Genomic DNA, 20,768 nt, shown 5'->3' with positions numbered 1-20,768 from the left:
TTATTTTAAATTATATATTTATAATGTTTAATTATAAATAATTACTCATATTCAGATGATAAAAAATAAATAATATTAATCATTTAATGTTTAAACTTAGACACAAAATTATTCAAATGTTTATTCAAATTCAGACATGTTAATCTTAAAGAAAAAAAATAAGGCCTAAATTTGGGGGGGGAAATAAGGCTGCTTGCCTGGGTGAACTCTAGCTCATTGACCTTAAATTTATGGGATATTTGGTTCTATGCACATTCGAATTGCATATTTGTGTGTTGTTTTGTTTAAGATGATATTCATGCAAAACATTTTTCTTGGTATAATTTTATACCAAGCATTATAAATTTTAATTTTAATGGTATAACTCTCGTATAAAATTTATACATCTTCATTAATATTTCATCCATATATTAAACATACGATGCACCTATATTTACAAAGGATAGTTACGAATAATGAATGAATTGTATATGTTATAATGGAAGATAACTAATTTAAGTATATTAAGAATAAGTAGGAAATGATTCATTTGGTTCAATTTTTATGTGATCAACGGACATCAAATTAATAGTTAGACATAATATATAAATATGCTCTTATCACTTATATTTATATTCTTTATTTTTGAGTGTGCACGAGTAGATACTTATATTTCTATAAATTCGTTGAATAAATAAATACACACATTTTTGCGTGTCATCTTACATGACAATTTGCGTCCTAGATCTCTTACTTGTATTATGTCTCGTAGAATTCAGTGTCTACTTCAACTTTATACAAATTTAATTTAAATATCTATTTATACACACCTAAAAATAGATGACATACATGTGAAATAAGATCAGGTAAAATGATAAATTTATCTATTATACCTAATATTTATTGTAACGACCTGTTTAGTCGTTTTGAGCAAGAGATGTTATTTCTGGAAAACTGGCTGAGACGACGGATTCCACGACGGACCGTCATGGGCACGACGGACCGTCGAGGGGGTCTCGTTTCAAAACACTTTGAAATTCTGAAAAATGGGTACTGAAATCGACTCTCTAAACTTCGTAACGGAATGGCAGGACGGACCGTCACAGGCGTGACGGACCGTCACAGACTCTTTAAGGGAATTGAGTCTCTGAACTCTGTGACGGAGCAGCAGGACGGACCGTCGCAGGCATGACAGGCCGTCACAGGCTGCGTAATCCCAGGCTGAGTCGGATTTCTTTAATGTTTTAAAGGAAGTTTTTGACTATTCCTGTTTTAATTATAAAGTTAGTGGGTTAATGTTAATAAGTCTAATTACTTGGGGGTTAAAAGAGGTAACCTTGAGTAAATTAGTGGGTTATTATTGCCATCTTTTATTCTTAATTATATGCTAATTAGGGTAAAAGAAAGAGGGTTTGAATAAAGAAAATAGAAAGAACAAAGAGAGAGAGAGGATCGAACGAGAAGAGGAAAATACAAAGCTTTGGGGAATTTGCTTGCTTGATCACTAATCTTCGGTGGAGGTAGGTTATGGTTTTTATACTATTCGTAGTAAACTCTTAATAGCGAATGATATGTATTGGGTAGTGTTGTAAACCCTTCTATGTGATTAATTGTATCCTTACATGATGTGATTATATAATTGTGATGAATAAGCATGATGAAGCTCTTGAATCTTAAATCTTGAAAAGCCCTAATCTACTTTGTTAATGATGATGCCTTGGTATAAAAGAAGGCTTGATGAACGAAAGTAGTGAGATTAGGGGATCGGGTGCCACGTTCCGGTACCAGGATAGTATATGAGGATCGGAGTGTCACGTTCCGACACCAGAATAGTATATGGATCGGGTGCCACGTTCCGGTACCAGGATAGTATGTGAGGATCGGAGTGTCAAGTTCCGACACCAGGATAGTATATGGATCGGGTGTCACGTTCCGACACCAGGATAGTATATGGATCGGGTGCCACGTTCCGGTACCAGGATAGTTTATGAGGATCGGAGTGTCACGTTCCGACACCAGGATAGTATATGGATCGGGTGCCACATTCTGGTACCAGGATAGTATATGAGGATCGGAGTGTCACGTTCCGGCACCAGGATTAGTAAAGAGAATGAATCTTGAAATATGTTAATATACTTAATTTAATGAACCTAATTCCCAAATGAGTATGATGGGGAGGTGTGAGTCCTCATTGATGAGTTTGGTGTTATGACCAAGGGTTATGGTAATTGTAAATGTTGCATGTTAAGTACTGTAGTTGATTTTATGATATTATCTGATATATACTGTTTTCTATTTTGAGTTGGCCGATGATATCTACTCAGTACTCGTGTTTTCTACTGACCCCTACTTGTATGTTTTCTTTTTGTTCATTGTGGAGTGCAGCAAACGTATCGTCGTCTTCAATCCAACCGCAACTCTAGCCAGTCTTCATCACACTAGATTTCAGGGTGAGCTAAAGCTTCTAGCTTGGACTGGATCTTCTTCTTTATGTCTTGATGCCTTGAAGTTCCGGCATGGACTAGCTGTTTATGTATTTTAACTTCTTAGATACTCTTAGATTTAGTAATTTGAAGTAGATGTTCTTGTGATAATGACTTCCAGATTTTGGGGATAATAATAGTTGTTGAGTTTTTAGAAGTTATTGAATTGGTTTTTATTAATGAGTTTAAGTCTTCCGCATTACTTTCTGTTGATATTATATTGAAATGTTAAGGTTTAGATTGGTTGGTTCGCTCACATAGGAGGGTAAGTGTGGGTGCCAGTCGCGACCCGATTTGGGTCGTGACAAACTTGGTATCAGAGCATTAGGTTCGTTGGTCTCATCACACAAGAACGAGTCTAGTAGAGTCTTAAGGAACGGTAGGGGGACGCCTTTACTTTTCTTTGAGAGGCTATAAGACTTTAGGAAAATTCCATTCTTTCTTTCTTTCTTTTGTGTTATTACTTGGATCCAATTGGTATCTAGGTGATACAAATTGGTATCTGACCATCTTCACTCTATTTCGCAGATGGTTAGAACTAGAGCAACGACCGCGCCAACATCAACATCAGCAAGACAAGATGCATCTGAGCCAGCCACTGAGACTGTAGCTCGAAGAGGAGCAGTGGCAAGAGGCCGCGGAAGAGATCGTGGGAGGACGTCCTCTAGGAGAAGAGGACGAGCACCTAGCCCATCTGGTACTAGGGCGGTGACTCCTCCACCAACTGAGGAAGTGGTAAGAGAGGGTGAGGAAAGGGAAAATGAGCAAGTACAGAATGAGGAATTGCCACCCCAACCTACCCCAGAGATGATCAATCAGGTTCTTGCTTATCTTAGCGGGCTATCTGATCAAGGCCAGACACCTCCAGTGTTTTCTGCACCAGCACCTCAGGCTCCGGAGGTACAACATGCGACTACTGTGGCTCCCTGCATGGATGCCTCATTGTAAATAGGCACATTTCCTCGTCTGACTACAGGGCCTATAATGACAAATGATCAGCATGAACTTTTCAGTAAGTTCTTGAAATTGAAACCTCCAGTCTTCAAGGGTGCTGAATCTGAGGATGCATACGATTTTCTGGTTGAGTTTCATGAGCTACTACACAAGATGGGTATAGTAGAACGGTTTGGTGTTGAGTTTGTGACTTATCAGTTTCAAGGGAACGCCAAAATGTGGTGGCGGTCGCATGTGGAGTGTCAACCAACAGAGGCACCACCTATGACTTGGGCATCATTCTCTAGCTTGTCTATGGAGAAGTATATCCCCCGAACTTTGAGGGATAGGAAAAGAGATGAATTCTTGAGCCTAGAGCAAGGTAAGATGTCGGTTACTGCATATGAGGCTAAGTTTCGTGAACTTTCCAGATATGCCACTCAGCTTTGTTTCAGTCCATAAGAGCGGATTTGCCGTTTTGTGAAGGGGTTGAGGTCAGAATTGCGGATTTTTAGCCTTATAGGTAGCGACTACGGCAAAATCCTTTCAAGAAGTGGTGGACTTCGTGATAGAGGTGGAAGGAGTGAAGCCAGATGACTTCACCATGGCATCGACATCAAAAAGTTTTCGAAGGGGAGGTGAGTTTAATGGTTCTTACTCTAGAGGACAGGGTTCAGGAGGTTACTCAGTCCGACCAATTCAGTCTTCACTACAGACTGTAGTTGGGGGTCCACCTTAGACCGGTCAACACTTCTCTGAGAGACCTATGCTTAAATCCAGAGAGTGTTATGGATGTGGGGAGACTGGACACATTAAGAGGTATTGTCCAAAACAGAGTTACAGACCTCCAATAGTTAGAGGTAGAGGTGGTCATAGAAGAGGTCGTTATCCTGGAGAACGTGGTGGCCGAGGTAATGATGGTCACCAAACCAACCGGGGTGGCGGGCAAACTGGCTGCGGTGCAGCATGGTTGGGGTAACGGGCAAACAGGTGATAGGGCCCATTGTTACGCCTTCCCTGGGCGGTCTGAAGCGGAGACATCTGATGTTGTTATCACAGGTAATCTTTTGGTTTGTGATTGCATGGCTTCTGTATTGTTTGATCCTGGATCCACATTTTCTTATGTATCTTCCTCATTTGCTAATGGTCTTAATTTACATTGTGAATTGCTTGACATGCCTATTCGTGTTTCTACTCCGGTGGGTGAGTCTGTGATAGTTGAAAAAGTATATAGGTCTGGTCTGGTGACTTTTGTGGGGAGCAATACTCATGTAGACTTGGTTATCTTAGAAATGGTTGACTTCGATGTAATTCTGGGTATGACTTGGCTTTCTCCAAATTTTGCAATCTTGGATTGTAATGCTAAAACTGTGACGTTAGCCAAGCCTGGGACAGATCCGTTAGTGTGGGAGGGTAACTACACTTCCAACCCGGTTCGTATCATCTCCTTTCTTCGTGCTAAGAGAATGGTTAGTAAGGGTTGTTTAGCTTTCTTGGCACACCTCAGGGATGACACTACCCAAGTACCGTCAATTGAGTCAGTTTCGGTAGTCCATGAGTTTCTGGATGTGTTCCCTGCAGATCTTCCTGGTATGCCACCAGATAGGGATATTGACTTCTACATTGATCTTGAACCGGGTATTGGCCCCATTTCTATACCCCCTTATACAATAGCTCCCGCGGAGTTAAGAGAGTTAAAGGCCCAACTGCAAGAGTTGTTGAGCAAAGGCTTCATTAGACCAAGTGCATCCCCTTGGGGTGCTCCGGTTTTGTTTGTGAAGAAGAAGGGTGGAAGTTTTAGGATGTGCATAGATTACAGACAACTAAATAAGGTAACGATTAAGAACAAGTATCCTCTTCCTCGCATTGATGATTTGTTCGATCAGTTACAAGGTGCTTGTACCTTCTCAAAAATCGACTTGAGATCTGGTTATCATCAATTGAAAATACGGGCAGCAGATGTGCCCAAGACTGCTTTTCGGACCAGGTATAGGCATTATGAGTTCTTAGTAATGTCTTTTAGGCTTACGAATGCCCCTGCTGCTTTCATGAGCTTGATGAATAGGATTTTTAAGCCATATCTGGATCTCTTTGTGATCGTATTTATTGATGATATATTGGTATACTCAAAGAGCAAGAAGGAACATGAGGAACACTTGAGAATGGTACTGAAAATGTTAAGGGAGAAGAAGCTCTATGCCAAATTATCCAAGTGTGAATTTTGGCTTGATTCAGTGTCCTTCTTGGGGCACGTGGTGTCTAAGGAGGGCGTGATGGTGGATCCTTATAAGATTGAGACAGTGAAGAATTGGTTAAGACCTACTAATGTGTCAGAAATAAGGAGCTTTGTTGGTTTAGCTAGCTATTACCGTCGATTTGTCAAGGGATTCTCTTCCATCGCTTCGCAATTGACGAACTTGACTAAGCAGAATGTTCCATTTGTATGGTCGGATGAATGTGAAGAAAGCTTTCAGAAGCTCAAGACCTTGTTGACTACCGCACCAATCCTTACCTTGCCAGTGGAAGGTAAGAATTTAGTTGTCTATTGTGATGCATCCTATTCGGGTTTGGGTGCAGTACTAATGCAAGAGAAGAATGTAATTGCTTATGCTTCGAGGCAATTAAAGGTGCACGAACGTAATTATCCGACCCATGATTTGGAGTTGGCTGCGGTAGTGTTTGCATTAAAGCAATGGAGACATTATCTATATGGAGCTAAGTGTGAGGTCTACACGGATCATCGTAGCCTACAGTACGTCTTTACTCAGAAAGATTTGAACTTGAGACAGAGGAGATGGATGGAACTACTGAAGGACTACGACATCACTATCTTGTATCATCCGGGAAAGGCTAATGTTGTGGCAGACGCCTTAAGTAGAAAGGCAGGGAGCATGGGAAGTCTAGCTCACTTGCAAGTTTCTAGACGTCCATTGGCTAGAGAGGTTCAGACCCTGGCTAACGACTTGATGAGGTTAGAAGTAAATGAGAAGGGAGGATTGTTGGCTTGTGTGGAGGCAAGATCTTCTTTTCTTGACAAGATTAAGGAAAAACAGTTTGAGGATGAGAAACTAAGCAGAATCCAAGATAAAGTATTGCGAGGAGAGGCTAAGGAAGCACAAATCGATGAGAAAGGTGTTTTGAGAATCAAGGGAATGGTATGTGTACCCCGCTTCGATGATCTGATCAACACTATTCTGACAGAGGCTCATAGTTCAAGGTATTCTATACATCCTGGTGCAACCAAGATGTATCGTGACCTAAAGCAACACTTTTGGTGGAGTAGGATGAAGCGCGACATTGTGGATTTTGTTGCCAAATGTCCAAATTGTCAGCAAGTAAAGTACACTAGAGGCCCGGAGGAACACTTCAGAGAATGCCCATTCCTGAATGAAAGTGGGAGAGAATTGCAATGGACTTCGTGGTTGGTCTTCCAAAGACATTGGGGAAGTTTGACTCTATTTGGGTAATTGTGGACAGATTAACTAAGTCTGTTCATTTCATTCCGGTCAAGGTGACTTATAATGCAGAGAAGTTAGCCAAAATTTACATCTCAGAAATTGTTCGATTGCATGGGGTTCCACTCTCCATCATATCAGATAGAGGAACGATGTTTACTTCTAAGTTTTGGAAAATATTGCATGCGGAATTGGGTACTAGGTTGGACCTTAGTACTGCGTTCCATCCTCAGACCGATGGTCAGCCTGAGCGAACGATTCAAGTGTTGGAGGATATGCTTCGTGCATGTGTGATAGAATTTGGTAGTTATTGGGATAGCTTCTTACCCTTAGCAGAGTTCTCCTACAACAATAGCTATCACTCAAGCATTGATATGGCCCCATTTGAGGCACTATATGGGAGAAGATGTAGGTCTCCCATTGGGTGGTTTGATGCATTTGAGGTTAGACTTTGGGGTACTGACCTTCTGAGAGAATCGTTAGATAAAGTGAAATCTATTCAAGAAAAGCTGTTAGCGGCGCAAAGTAGGCAAAAGGAATATGCAGATCGAAAGGTTAGAGACTTGGAGTTCATGGAGGGTGAACAAGTCTTGCTGAAGGTTTCACCTATGAAAGGGGTGATGCGTTTTGGTAAAAGAGGTAAATTAAGCCCAAGGTATATTGGTCCCTTTGAAGTACTTAAGCGAGTAGGGGAGGTGGCTTATGAGTTAGCCTTGCCTCCAGGGCTGTCCGGAGTGCATCCGGTATTTCACGTGTCTATGTTGAAAAGATACCATAGGGATGGAAACTACATCATTCGTTGGGATTCAGTTCTGCTTGATGAAAATTTGTCTTATGAGGAGGAGCCTGTTGCCATTTTAGATAGAGAAGTTCGCAAGCTGAGGTCAAGGGAGATTGCATCCATCAAAGTTCAATGGAAGAATCGACCCGTTGAAGAAGCCACTTGGAAGAAAGAGGCTGATATGCAAGAAAGATACCCACACCTGTTTACAGATTCAGGTACTTCTTTTCACCCTTGTTTTTCTTCTTATGATCGTTCGAGGACGAACGATGGGTAAATTGGTATCTATTGTAACGACCTGTTTAGTCGTTTTGAGCAAGAGATGTTATTTCTGGAAAACTGGCTGAGACGACGGATCCCACGACGGACCGTCATGGGCACGACGGACCGTCGAGGGGGTCTCGTTTCAAAACACTTTAAAATTCTGAAAAATGGGTACTGAAATCGACTCTCTGAACTTCGTAACGGAATGGCAGGATGGACCGTCACAGGCAGGACGGACCGTCACAGGCGTGACGGACCGTCACAAACTCTTTAAAGGAATTGAGTCTCTGAACTCTGTGACGGAGCAGCAGGACGGACCGTCGCAGGCATGACAGGCCGTCACAGGCTGCGTAATCCCAGGCTGAGTCGGATTTCTTTAATGTTTTAAAGGAAGTTTTTGACTATTCCTGTTTTAATTATAAAGTTAGTGGGTTAATGTTAATAAGTCTAATTACTTGGGGGTTAAAAGAGGTAACCTTGAGTAAATTAGTGGGTTATTATTGCCATCTTTTATTCTTAATTATATGCTAATTAGGGTAAAAGAAAGAGGGTTTGAATAAAGAAAATAGAAAGAACAAAGAGAGAGAGAGGATCGAACGAGAAGAGGAAAACACAAAGCTTTGGGGAATTTGCTTGCTTGATCACTAATCTTCGGTGGAGGTAGGTTATGGTTTTTATACTATTCGTAGTAAACTCTTAATAGCGAATGATATGTATTGGGTAGTGTTGTAAACCCTTCTATGTGATTAATTGTATGCTTACATGATGCGATTATATAATTGTGATGAATAAGCATGATGAAGCTATTGAATCCTAAATCTTGAAAAGCCCTAATCTACTTTGTTAATGATGATGTCTTGGTATAAAAGAAGGCTTGATGAACGAAAGTAGTGAGATTAGGGGATCGGGTGCCACGTTCCGGTACCAGGATAGTATATGAGGATCGGAGTGTCACGTTTCGACACCAGGATAGTATATGGATCGGGTGCCACGTTCCGGTACCAGGATAGTATGTGAGGATCGGAGTGTCACGTTCCGACACCAGGATAGTATATGGATCGGGTGTCACGTTCCGACACCAGGATAGTATATGGATCGGGTGCCACGTTCCGGTACCAGGATAGTATATGAGGATCGGAGTGTCACGTTCCGACACCAGGATAGTATATGGATCGGGTGCCACGTCCGGTACCAGGATAGTATATGAGGATCGGAGTGTCACGTTCCGGCACCAGGATTAGTAAAGAGAATGAATCTTGAAATATGTTAATATACTTAATTTAATGAACCTAATTCTCAAATGAGTATGATGGGGAGGCGTGAGTCCTCATTGATGAGATTGGTGTTATGACCAAGGGTTATGGTAATTGTAAATGTTGCATGTTAAGTACTGTAGTTGATTTTATGATATTATCTGATATATACTGTTTTCTATTTTGAGTTGGCCGATGATATCTACTCAGTACTCGTGTTTTCTACTGACCCCTACTTGTATGTTTTCTTTTTGTTCATTGTGGAGTGCAGCAAACGTATCGTCGTCTTCAATCCAACCGCAACTCTAGCCAGTCTTCATCACACCAGATTTCAGGGTGAGCTAAAGCTTCTAGCTTGGACTGGATCTTCTTCTTCATGTCTTGATGCCTTGATGTTCCGGCATGGACTAGCTGTTTATGTATTTTAGCTTCTTAGATACTCTTAGATTTAGTAATTTGAAGTAGATGTTCTTGTGATGATGACTTCCAGATTTTGGGGATAATAATAGTTGTTGAGTTTTTAGAAGTTATTGAATTGGTTTTTATTAATGAGTTTAAGTCTTCCGCATTACTTTCTGTTGATATTATATTGAAATGTTAAGGTTTAGATTGGTTGGTTCGCTCACATAGGAGGGTAAGTGTGGGTGTCAGTCGCGACCCGATTTGGATCGTGACATTTATATGCAATAAAATGATAGTGGATCAATGCTGCTATAGTTTTGCAATTATTTTTCAGAAAGTTAGCTATTTATGTTTTTTTTCCACTTATTCTTTTTGTTGGAATTAATAACGGAAATTTTTTTAAAATGTCAATATTTTAGTATTTAATAGGTTATTGTATCAGTAGTTTCAATATTTAGTGATAATATCAAAATTTTACTTTATTATGTATGTTAATTATATTATAATTATTTGGTTTAATTAAAAAGAATATAGAATTTATGTAACAAACAGAAGCTATTTAGGGGAGATAAAATTTTTAAAAAGTAGCAAATGTTTAAAACTCTCAACATCGACATAACTAACTCAACAAAAAAAAACAGAATATAAATACATTAAATCTATGAAATACATATTAACTATAATAGAATCAAAATTTCATATACACTTTCAAATCTATGAATACAAAATACATTAAATCTATGAAATATAAAAATACATACCAACTATAACAGAATCAAAATTTCATATACACTTAAAAATCTATTCTATTATAGTAAATAACACAATCAAACGTATAATGTGTTACATTGACATAACTAACACAAAAAAAAAAATCAGAATGCAAAACATAATAAATTTATGAAATACAAAAATACATACTAACTATAACAAAATCAAAATTCCATATACACTTCCAAATCTATTCTATAATAGCGTCCCACGAAATTTCAATGTGCCCTTCAAATATGACATTCAACTAATAACCCAAACCAGTCAAAATGATAGAGAGTAGGATTAGGCATTCCAGCCTAATCTATTCTACAAACTACAAGACACACGAAATTAACTCACAAAAAAAGTTAGCTTTGATTCTAATACTAGGAAGTTGCACTTTGTATGGTCGGTAAGGGCCTTGTGAATCTTTGGAAAGCTCTTGAAATGTAGACACACACACATTGTGTGAAGAGGCATACTTAGGGTATCCACAACTTGGTTAGCCTCTCTAAAGCAATGTCTAGCAGTCTTGTTTCTGTCAGGTTGTTAGTGTTGCAGTTCACAGAAACTGTGTATGCTATTATTAAATCCCCTTTCCAATGCCAGCTTCATGAATGTAACATCCATATCTATTATATATTAGTAGCTCGCTTTGTTTAAGAGGGATTAAAAATGATGGTGTTGTTATTACTTGCTAGATCCATTTTGTTTATCAAAGTCGTGAGAGTGTCAATCTTTTGTGAATGTTCTTGCCATTCTAGTACATGTGTCTTTTCATTATTCTCAAGATTTTACCCTTTGACATTCTATATATGTTGGTTTTACTGGCCAAGGATCTGTATTGAGTACTTCTCTATTGACACTTGTTGCAGTACGCGAGACTAGAGGTCTAGTTGAAGAAGATGTTGATGACTTATATATAGAAGACCTAGACAATGCACTTAAAACAAGGCCACACTTGCAGACGCGAATGTTTGAAGTTATCAAGTTTCATGTGCCAGTTTCTGACCTTTTGCCCAAAGCAAGTAAACTTGGTGCACTTCTATTATTATACCATACTACAAAGTAACCTTCCAAATGGGCTCTTAGTCAACTGCAAGTAGTGTGGGATAAAAAGAACAGGAACAAAAAAAACTCTTAACTAGTTATAGAGGTGTAGTTGGTTGAGGGATTAATTCAAGGTGAAAATGAATTCCTCAAAAGAGACCAACTACTATCTACTGATGGGGGTCTTCCTCATGAGATGCTAATGGATTTTGTATCATGTTGTTTCTGTTCTGTTTGCCCAGGAATGAACCTGTGTGTCATCTGCTGTGGATGTGTTTTTTCTTGGCATCAGAGATATAAAACATGAGCTGCATTATCAGATTCAGATCATGATTAATACGCAGCCAGGATTCAAAACTACACTGTTCTCTTAAATTCAAATCATAATGAACATGCATTGAGAAATTCAAAAGTAAATCATTGGAAATATCTAGAGAGTCACCTTAGTTCCAACGTAAAACGTAATAAACATGCCACCAAGAGTAGGTAGTCCTGAAAAAATGGAAAATTTCATCATTCTAGTGGTAATACGAATGTCCAGGAAAAAATTATAAACCATACAGTACCTTCTTTCTGGAGAAATTTAGAGAGCAACCAATTGATCCCCGATGATCCAATGACAAAACCAACAAGATTGGCAACCTTATACAAGAAAAAAAAGTGTTATTAAGAAATAAATCTATCTTCCACCTCAAGTGTTTCTAATTGTATTCAGCAACACACAGTCCAATGAAATTGCAGAGCGTTCAGCTGCTTTATTCTCTCACAATGGAATGATCAATCTGAAGTTTGAATTATCTCAGGACTTTCCAGAAGGCAACGTGTATCTTTGTTGCTAGGTATTCCATACAGAATGCACTTTATGCACAATAATCTCGTGATCATACGTGGGCACAGGAGAAGAAGCTACTTAACAATATCTTCAGCTATTCAATTGATTGTATGCAGAAAAGCCAAAAAGTCGATTGGTCCTATTTCTTTTATTTATTCTAAATTTAATCATCCATTGAAAAACTTTATCATTCTGAAGCACCAGTAATGTTTCTTCTGTTTTTTTCTCTGTCATACATCAAGTTGACCCTCTTTTAGTACTTCAGAAACCTTAACTTACCATTGACTTGGTTAAATACATAATATAACGATAGGATAACTTCAGTATGATAAATACATAAAGATAAGCAATCCATTATTTTCTTAGCAGCATACCATGAGACAAGTGATGGTGACAGCCCCGGCAACAGCACTAAGTTCACGATACAGAAACTTCCCAAAGGAACTTTCCACCTAGTGAGTACAAATTAGGTCAGTAACATGACACAGCAACAAAAGATAATTTACTTGTTGGGTAAAATTATTCAGTTAACTGTATAAAAGAAAATGAGTTGAATTAACACTCAAATGGAAGTACCTTCAAATTATTTGTTGTTGACTTTACAATCATTTCTGGTATAAAGAATATGCAGGTCAACCATGCCCAAGAAAGAAGTTTCCTGAAGCCAAATGACCAACAAGTACCCAAATGAGGACAAAGTTTGATACAATAGTACAAGTGGAGGTTGACGAAATTCAGGAGCAGTACCACTCTAGATCATGCCATACAGCAACAAATGTGAAGATAACCCACACATTTAACAGCTTCGTCTGAGTACCCCCAAGAGGAATATACATATATCTAAATGTAGAGACATCACATAAAAATTTTGGGTCAGTGCAAGATCACACAGATAAAGCTAGATGAGATTGAGAAAGCACCTAACAAGCCATTTGTTAAACGAGGCATGCCAGTTTCTCCAAAAGCTTTCCAAGTTGTGGCAATTATTTATACATCTAGGCATATTCTCAGGGGCCTCAATACCATTGATCTACAAACAAAGACATATTAACACGCTAAGAAAACCAAACAAATAAAGCATCGTCCTCTAAAAATGAAAGAGAACCAAAAGGAGCATAATGTCAACAAAATTACCAGTGACCAGAAGCGAAAGTAGCGCCAAAGTAGAAAAAACTTGAGCCACATGAAGTTCAATACCTATTTGTCATGAAGATCATTACATGAATTGTGCATCCTATTTTCTGGAAACCAGCAATCCAAAGGATCATCTTATATCAAGGAGAAAGCAATAAATGGCAAAGAGTGGCATAACATAAAAGTTGTGTGGGATGGATGGTGTCTGAATTACAGAGACTCATTGAGCGGATAACACTTATTCAAACAAACATTGGCAAAGAATTGAACATACAGGATCTGAACTGTAAAAGTCAATGAAGCAACACATCACAAATTGAAGTTCTACATATCATGAGTTAGAGTAAGTCTATCCTTTCAGAGTATTACCACTCAATAGAGACTTTCTTCCTCACTTCAAGAGGGAACTGACACTAACTTCTCCATATGTACGAGAAATAATTTTAAGTGTTTTCATTTACATTTTCCTCTATGAATATAAACAGAATAAGCACTTACTAAGGCAGTCAAAGACTTAAGTAGCTTAAAAATTCTAAATACAAACACTTACTCCATACCCGATGATGAAGATGTCCAAAGGAGATAAGTATTTCCATGTGCCACTGCAAATTTACAGATAAATCAGTCACCCAGAATAACATCATAGCTTAGTTTAAGGCAACCAGAGTGGTCTAAATTACATAACCTCACCTAATGGCAAATGCATTGTAGTAAAAGAAATGTGTCATTGATTCCATAAGCATCAGGCTGAAAATCCAACGAAGTCCATACCACACCACTTTTTTCAATGAGTGCGTCTTCTGGGGAGTATCAAGCTGCAATGACAAGGCATCAAGTAACAACAAGATTTGTGCACAGTGGTGCTCTTTATAAAAGAAGGTTATAGTGCTGGAACAAAACAAGTGGCTGATTCAAAATTTTACTCAAAACATTGTCTGAGGCAAGCAGGTATTTGACAAATATCATAGACAGTAAGAAGTAAAAACAGATTCAAGATCTAGCAGAAAAGACCATGACTGTAATCACAATATGTCAACAGTTCTTATCAGTTCCACCTTCTGCTATATCTCACTGATGAGAACTACCAATGACCCTTAATATAGAGGAGAATGAAGACGATGCAATTTTTGCACATCTTATTAACACCGTAGAAGAGTATCTACAGCACAATTATAAAGACGTAAACAAGGAAAATTATAACTACAGATCATGATTACCTGTGAAGCAAATGCGTTGAAGCTAACAATTGGTCCAGCAATATATAGAGGTGCATAAATCAGATAACACAAGTATATAGTGAAGGAGAATTTTTCATTCTCAAGACTTCTCTCCTGCCAAAGGAGGATGAGGAATGTAAGAAGACCATAAGAAGTTTGTAGAGATGTGACCAAATATTTGAATCCAGAATTCAAATCACCAACTAACCTGCAATAGCTGGTAGCATGTTCTACCTGAAGAACAATTATTGCAACGTTGGATGTGCTTCTGCAATTATCACAAGTACTAAATATCACAAGCGATTAACGGGATCTTTTTGTTTTGGTGATTACTTGCATGAAGTGGTAATCTTGCTATAGAGCAATCAAGAGAATGAACTAAAACACCGAGAATCAATTACCAGATTTCACTACTTCACTTGACATGAATATTTATGAAGAGGTGCTTTCGGAATAAAGATTCTTCAATAAATGATGTCCAAGGATGCAGTACTAAAGGAAAGCATGATTCTTTAGCAACAAGGACACAAAGAAGTTAAGCATTTTCAGTAGATACCTAAGCATCTTTGTATTGTCAAGTGATACCTGAATTAAAGTTTCTCAGATCAGCAATTGCTAGTATTACTTGCCATAAGTTAGCACATATAAGTTCTTTTAAGCATACATGCCAAGCATACAGTAAGTTTGCGGTGTCTTTATTACTTATCAGAGTGTAAAGTACAGTTGGAGAAGGATTCATATGATAGTTCCGTAAAGTACATTCCACCAAAGAAAATGACTTCCTTTCCTGTATCAAATTATATATAGGGTGTCCAAGCAAAGCACCAAAAAGAAATCCTGATTCCTAAAGGCATCTAGAATGATCAACTGAAAGATGTTTTGAGAACAAAATGCAACCAACTAAACTGACAAGGTACGATCCTACGTTTTGTACATATGAATTATCCAGACATTGACTCCCATCTAAATGATTAATGAGATCTAACTATATATCTTTACCATTTCAAGGTAGAAAGGTATTGTCAACAGATGAGATCTAACTATATGTGCAGCTTTTCATTTATGAGAATCAACAGATGTTGGCCCATGAAAGAATGCCTTTGATTAGAGAAGTGTCTCAGAATAAAAAATGTTCGACTTCAAGGACTAGTGAATTTAGCCAAAGTGGAGGAGATCTCTAAGGTTGTTATCAAAAAGATTAAAAAAGTTCAGGTAGCAAACTTACCTCTTTGTCAAACCGATTCGAGTAATATGCCCAATGGTAGTCATATCCAAAGCTAATCATTCGCAGGATAACTGAAAAAGATAGATTTTGGTTAAAGAGCATAGTACATTCACTTGCTTCGTTTTCATGGTTGCAGTTGTAACCAACAGGTAAAAAGTTCTACTGTTTAGAAGAAGAGAACAACTTAAACTTGTTTCCGCCAAAAAAAATCAGATTTCAGTATGGACGTATGATCAACATCAACTTTGTCTTCAGAAGAGTGAGCATTCAGAGCACCTTGGTTTCTAAGTAAAGCACATATGAGGTCCATCCTTTGGTAATTAAGTATGCAAAATCTTAAAATTCTGTCAAAGTAACAAAAAAATTCCACTTTTGCAGGCAATGAGATGTTGATCCAGTAGCTCTGATGTGGGTAGGGGCCTAAGTTGCGCAAACTCTTCACTTTTGATGTCGCGCAGTGTCAAAATCTCCAAAAAAGAAACAACTACTTTTGGAGAATTTGACACGCACCGGTTGACATTTTTAAAGAGTCTGAGCAACATAGGTCGGGGCCCTATGGAAGGAGAAGAATAGGAGAGGTTTATGATGGTGTAGATATTGATTTTGTTCATATGAGGTATAGTTTCTAGTTTCATTTTAGCGCACCCACAAGGTCCCACTTTATATTGAAGATTAGATGTACTTTGTAAAGAATCATATTTTACTGTAGGTTCTCTATCTTTTGGTACATAACTTGTACGTAAGGATTCCTCTTATTATTAAAAACTTTATCTTATGTTCCAGTGGCAAAATGTTGCAACCAAGAGAACTGTGTAGCATAGATACTTCTAAAATGTTGTTTGTTCATGTAAAAAATGATGATGATTGATAATGTGTTCAACAGACAATAACTAGTTGTACTTCTCTCATTATTTTACTGTCAAATTTGTCTCTTAGCATTATATGCGTTAGTGACCTAGTATTTCCTTTTGGCTCTAGTTAGTGACCAAAATTGATCAAGATCTGACTTTTTGGCTATGTTGCTCAGACTCTCCGAAAATGCAACCACACCCGTGTTGGATTCTCAAAACACCACTACTTTTGGAGAATCAACACGCAAACGCCGATACTTGTGGAAAGTCGGAGCAACATAGCTTTTTGGTGTACCCATGAGGTTCTTATGTGTATAGATGATTGAGTTTATTTTTGGGGAGAACCATAGTTTGGAATAGCTTACTCTACTTTTTTGGTATACCACTTGTATATGGGGTTTTCCCCATCATTAATTTCTCTCTACTCCATCAAAAAAATTAAGAAGAACCTGACTCTTTATAAGTGGGCCCAAATATTGATATGAAGTAACCTTTTTACTGAATTTGTGCTTCGACTCGCTTTCCAATAACCAAGCGATCCCCAAGGTCCTGTGGGGCATGGTTTGGGCTTGCCCCTCTACTTTTCTCCACTTAAATACCAAGTTTTGTTTCATGAAAGGGTTCGAACCCATGATGTATGTGCCCATGCATCACACTTCACAGGCTGCGCACTTACAACTAGATCAATTTTCTGGGGGAATGAATTTTTACTTCTACTAAAACAAGATAGGAGTCATTCATAAAAGCTTCTCCTTCCCTTGTACATTTCTTAGCGAATACAATACCAACACATAGATTCCCCAAATTCCACAAAAAAATCTCTTTTATAAAAATGGGCAATGTTTTAGTCAGCCCATTGATAGTTTATACTGAAAAAAAGGGAAAAAACTAGTAGATTGGAATAAGACTCAAGGATTTAGCCAAGTTGAATCCCCATTACAAGACAGATTCTTTACCAAAATTGAAGCAGATGTGCCACCTAAAAGTGCCTCGGTAATTGTCCAAATATGCCCAATTTTGCCTACAACACAGACATAGAATCATGAAAACATTTGCCTGAATAAGGAACTCTGTAAGAAATAGAAATTTTTTTCACAATAGAATGCAACCTACAATTGAGGAAATACAACTTACCCAAAAAGGGAAAATGGATACCCTTCATAAACACGGTTACATATGAGGAATGTAAGATTAAAGATCCAAAGCAGAAAAACAAATTTTGTTCTCCCGCATATCTGCAGATACAGAAGCACGTATAAGACCAGAATCACAAAATTCTTTGGTTATGGAGAACCATTTAGACACATTGTAAACAATGATGGCATACACAGTATAAAAAATACATCTGCAAGAATGACTTTTTACCCATTAAAGAGGGAAAGAGACAGGACCACAGAATAAACCTCGGTAATCTGCATACAGCACTCCAAATAACATAAACATCTTTGTCATTATGAAAGCCTCAATTTAGCTTTATATATTCATTATAAAAGTAGTGGCATAACCATCTTACATTTTCCGTATCAAGATAAGATATGATAGTCAGCTACCTCTTGTGAAAAGCTAAACCCAATCCAACCAAATAAAGTAAACTAGTTTCCTGATTTTAGAGAAGTTTCCATAATTCTATCTCCCCCTACTAAAATGAGAATTCACCTTCCTAACAATGTTAAGTTTACCTGAAACTGAAGTTAGATATCTATAGCATGTTCTGAAGTCACAAAAGACCCAATGACAAGCTTATGAGTGCTAAGGTTTCCCCAAATTATTTTACAACAAAAAATGCAATTCACATTTTCTTTCATTAACAGTTTAAATATTCATCTCAATAATTGGCCAACACCAATGCATACTCATGGCTGGAGCAAGTAACTATTTTACAAATTTATAGAGTATAGCTGCAATGCCACGTTCTATACATCATTCAATATCAACTTTTGACTTGACCTCCTCTATACGTATATAAAATTATACCGCCACTACAAATATCTCCTTCAAATTTATCAGTATATTGTTAAGCTGATCCACTAAAGAGATATCAGCTAACCTTGACATAGCGAAGCTCTCAAGAAAAAATATCGACATGGCATAACATTCCAGATCATTGAATGCAACAGAACTTCAATGATCACTTCAATGATTAAATCAAGCAACTGGAGCAGTTAACAACAAGAGCACGGACACCAGGAGAGTAAGAACTTTATTACCCCTTAACCGCCTGATTAGTACTCTTGTTGTGTCAATTGTCTGAACTAAGAAATTGACCAAACAAGATTTCCTCTAGCACAGCCTAGTCCTCTTATTTCCTTACCTTCCCTCCAGTTTTTTCTTTTTTATCCCCTTAATTCATGAGGTGGAAAAGTAGTTGGAGGAATTGGATTTCGGAGAAACTATTCAGCATATATACATATTTCTAGCAACAAAGGAAAACATCAGCAGTTTAATTCCAAATATCTTAGAGCAACTGTATTTGAAACCAAACATGTTATTAGTGATATTTCATTCTACAAGTCTTAGATACACAAAGCATGCCACTCATTATGCTGTTCTCATGCCGACATTTAGAATAGGAAAAGGTACGATTGCACACAAGCTACTTCATGATGTTCGAAATTTCATGGCATATTCTTGCAAAAGGACTGCAAAGGTAAACAAAAATAAGAACTCAACTAAAAGTTCCATGATACCAACCTTTACTAGGAGAAAATTAGCTGAAGCTATAAACAAGATGTATAAGACGCTGCACCCAAATCGAAGAGTGAGTAAGAAACCAGAGCTCCATAATTAAAAAGAAAATCACTTTCAACCTCTTAAATAATGAGGGTGCATACCAAGCTCCATGGAGATATGTCAAATAAACCAAAGAAACCATCAGCCAAACAACCGCCATTCCCTTTGCTTTTAGACCATATTTTCTACATGAGGTAGCTACTAGAGTGAAGATACCAAACACTAACGTAAGAATCATCAAATTTCCCCGAAAATTTCTCCACTGAGCATCAGATACATCCTAATAACAACCAAATGATGTTTTGGATTAACAGTCACAGGTGCAAATATATTGGTACTGAAGCAAAAAAAGAAAAGGGTTTCATATAAATTGGGAATTGAACAATTTAAGCATACATTGAATCGATGAAAGATCCAACCAGATCGAAGTCCATAAAGTTTGGGGTAATGATCTGCAAATATGTTACAAGTTAACAAACAACCCATAAATTAAAAGGCATAAACACATATAGACATGGGTAAAGAAGAAGAATACCGCGGGCAATTTGAAGAGATCGATGAATAATGAAAAGGTAAAATGAAAGGGCATAGACAATGAGAAGAGTAAGCTCCACCGAGCTTGTCATGATGACTTCACACACTCAACAATGGTGATGAACTTGTTTGTTGTTGAAGTGGAAAACTCATTCACGCATTTTGACAAACAGTTAACTGCCTACAAAATTCATATCAAATCAACAAATGGCGTTGAAAGTAGGAACAATGCGGTGTTCAGATGAATTTGATGAGTATTTAGCTCATATTGACAAAATAAAAACATTTCTTTTCAGAAATCAAAAAATAAAAACTTGTTACATTAAAATTTAATTTAAACTTCATATAAAGCACTAAAAAAACAATGATTTGACAAAATTATTTAACTATATTATTTCCATTAATAAATGTTTAATGTTAAATTTTAAAAAATAAGTAATTAATGTAAAAGATATTAACATAAATAAATAACATTATTTATTTTAATATGTTAAAAGTAACAAATAAAAGTTTATTTTAAAATAATAGATAGATAAAAATGAACACAAATATTATTCCTAATAGTAATTATTTTTTTGAAAATATATTGAATAAAATCTTTTAAAGAGAGATCATATTTAGAGCAAAAATCTTTTACTTCAACGGATTGGTTCAAGAGTCTTATTTCAATTAATATAGTTAATCAGTAGATTAGAACTTTGTACGAATTAAGAATGTATGGTGATATTAAGGCTTGTACATTGCGCTGCTGCTATCTGGGACAGGATAAAACTCTCGCTCCCGTAATAGTTCGTAAACCAATAGGAGAGGTAATCTACACTAAGCAAGTCTGATACGAGCTCGACCGAGAAGGAAAACCCTTTGCTTTCGCTGGTAAGGGGTTTCGAAGACC

At 37.5% G+C, this 20,768-nt stretch overlaps 1 protein-coding gene across 1 annotated transcript; it reads right to left on the bottom strand.

Annotated features, from left to right (window-relative positions):
- Nucleotides 1-11,316: 11,316 nt before the first annotated feature.
- On the bottom strand, nt 11,317-20,529 carry LOC101259531 (membrane-bound O-acyltransferase gup1). Its single transcript, XM_004237344.5, has 19 exons — nt 19,878-20,529; nt 19,739-19,794; nt 19,444-19,622; nt 19,304-19,352; nt 17,747-17,847; nt 17,569-17,633; nt 15,762-15,832; nt 14,745-14,804; nt 14,537-14,650; nt 14,010-14,134; nt 13,870-13,921; nt 13,320-13,382; nt 13,106-13,215; nt 12,933-13,025; nt 12,762-12,843; nt 12,560-12,637; nt 11,920-11,995; nt 11,796-11,845; nt 11,317-11,661 (listed from the first exon to the last, which is right to left on the bottom strand). Exons 1-19 carry the CDS (start codon nt 19,966-19,968, stop codon nt 11,611-11,613), a joined length of 1,566 nt encoding a protein of 521 aa, XP_004237392.1. The 5' UTR covers nt 19,969-20,529; the 3' UTR covers nt 11,317-11,610.
- Nucleotides 20,530-20,768: the final 239 nt, after the last annotated feature.

Source organism: Solanum lycopersicum, chromosome 4 (assembly GCF_036512215.1).
Source record: "Solanum lycopersicum chromosome 4, SLM_r2.1".
Taxonomy (NCBI): Eukaryota; Viridiplantae; Streptophyta; class Magnoliopsida; order Solanales; family Solanaceae; genus Solanum; species Solanum lycopersicum.
The sequence above is the reverse complement of the archived record's forward strand: the minus strand, read 5'-3'. Positions and strand labels throughout refer to the sequence as shown.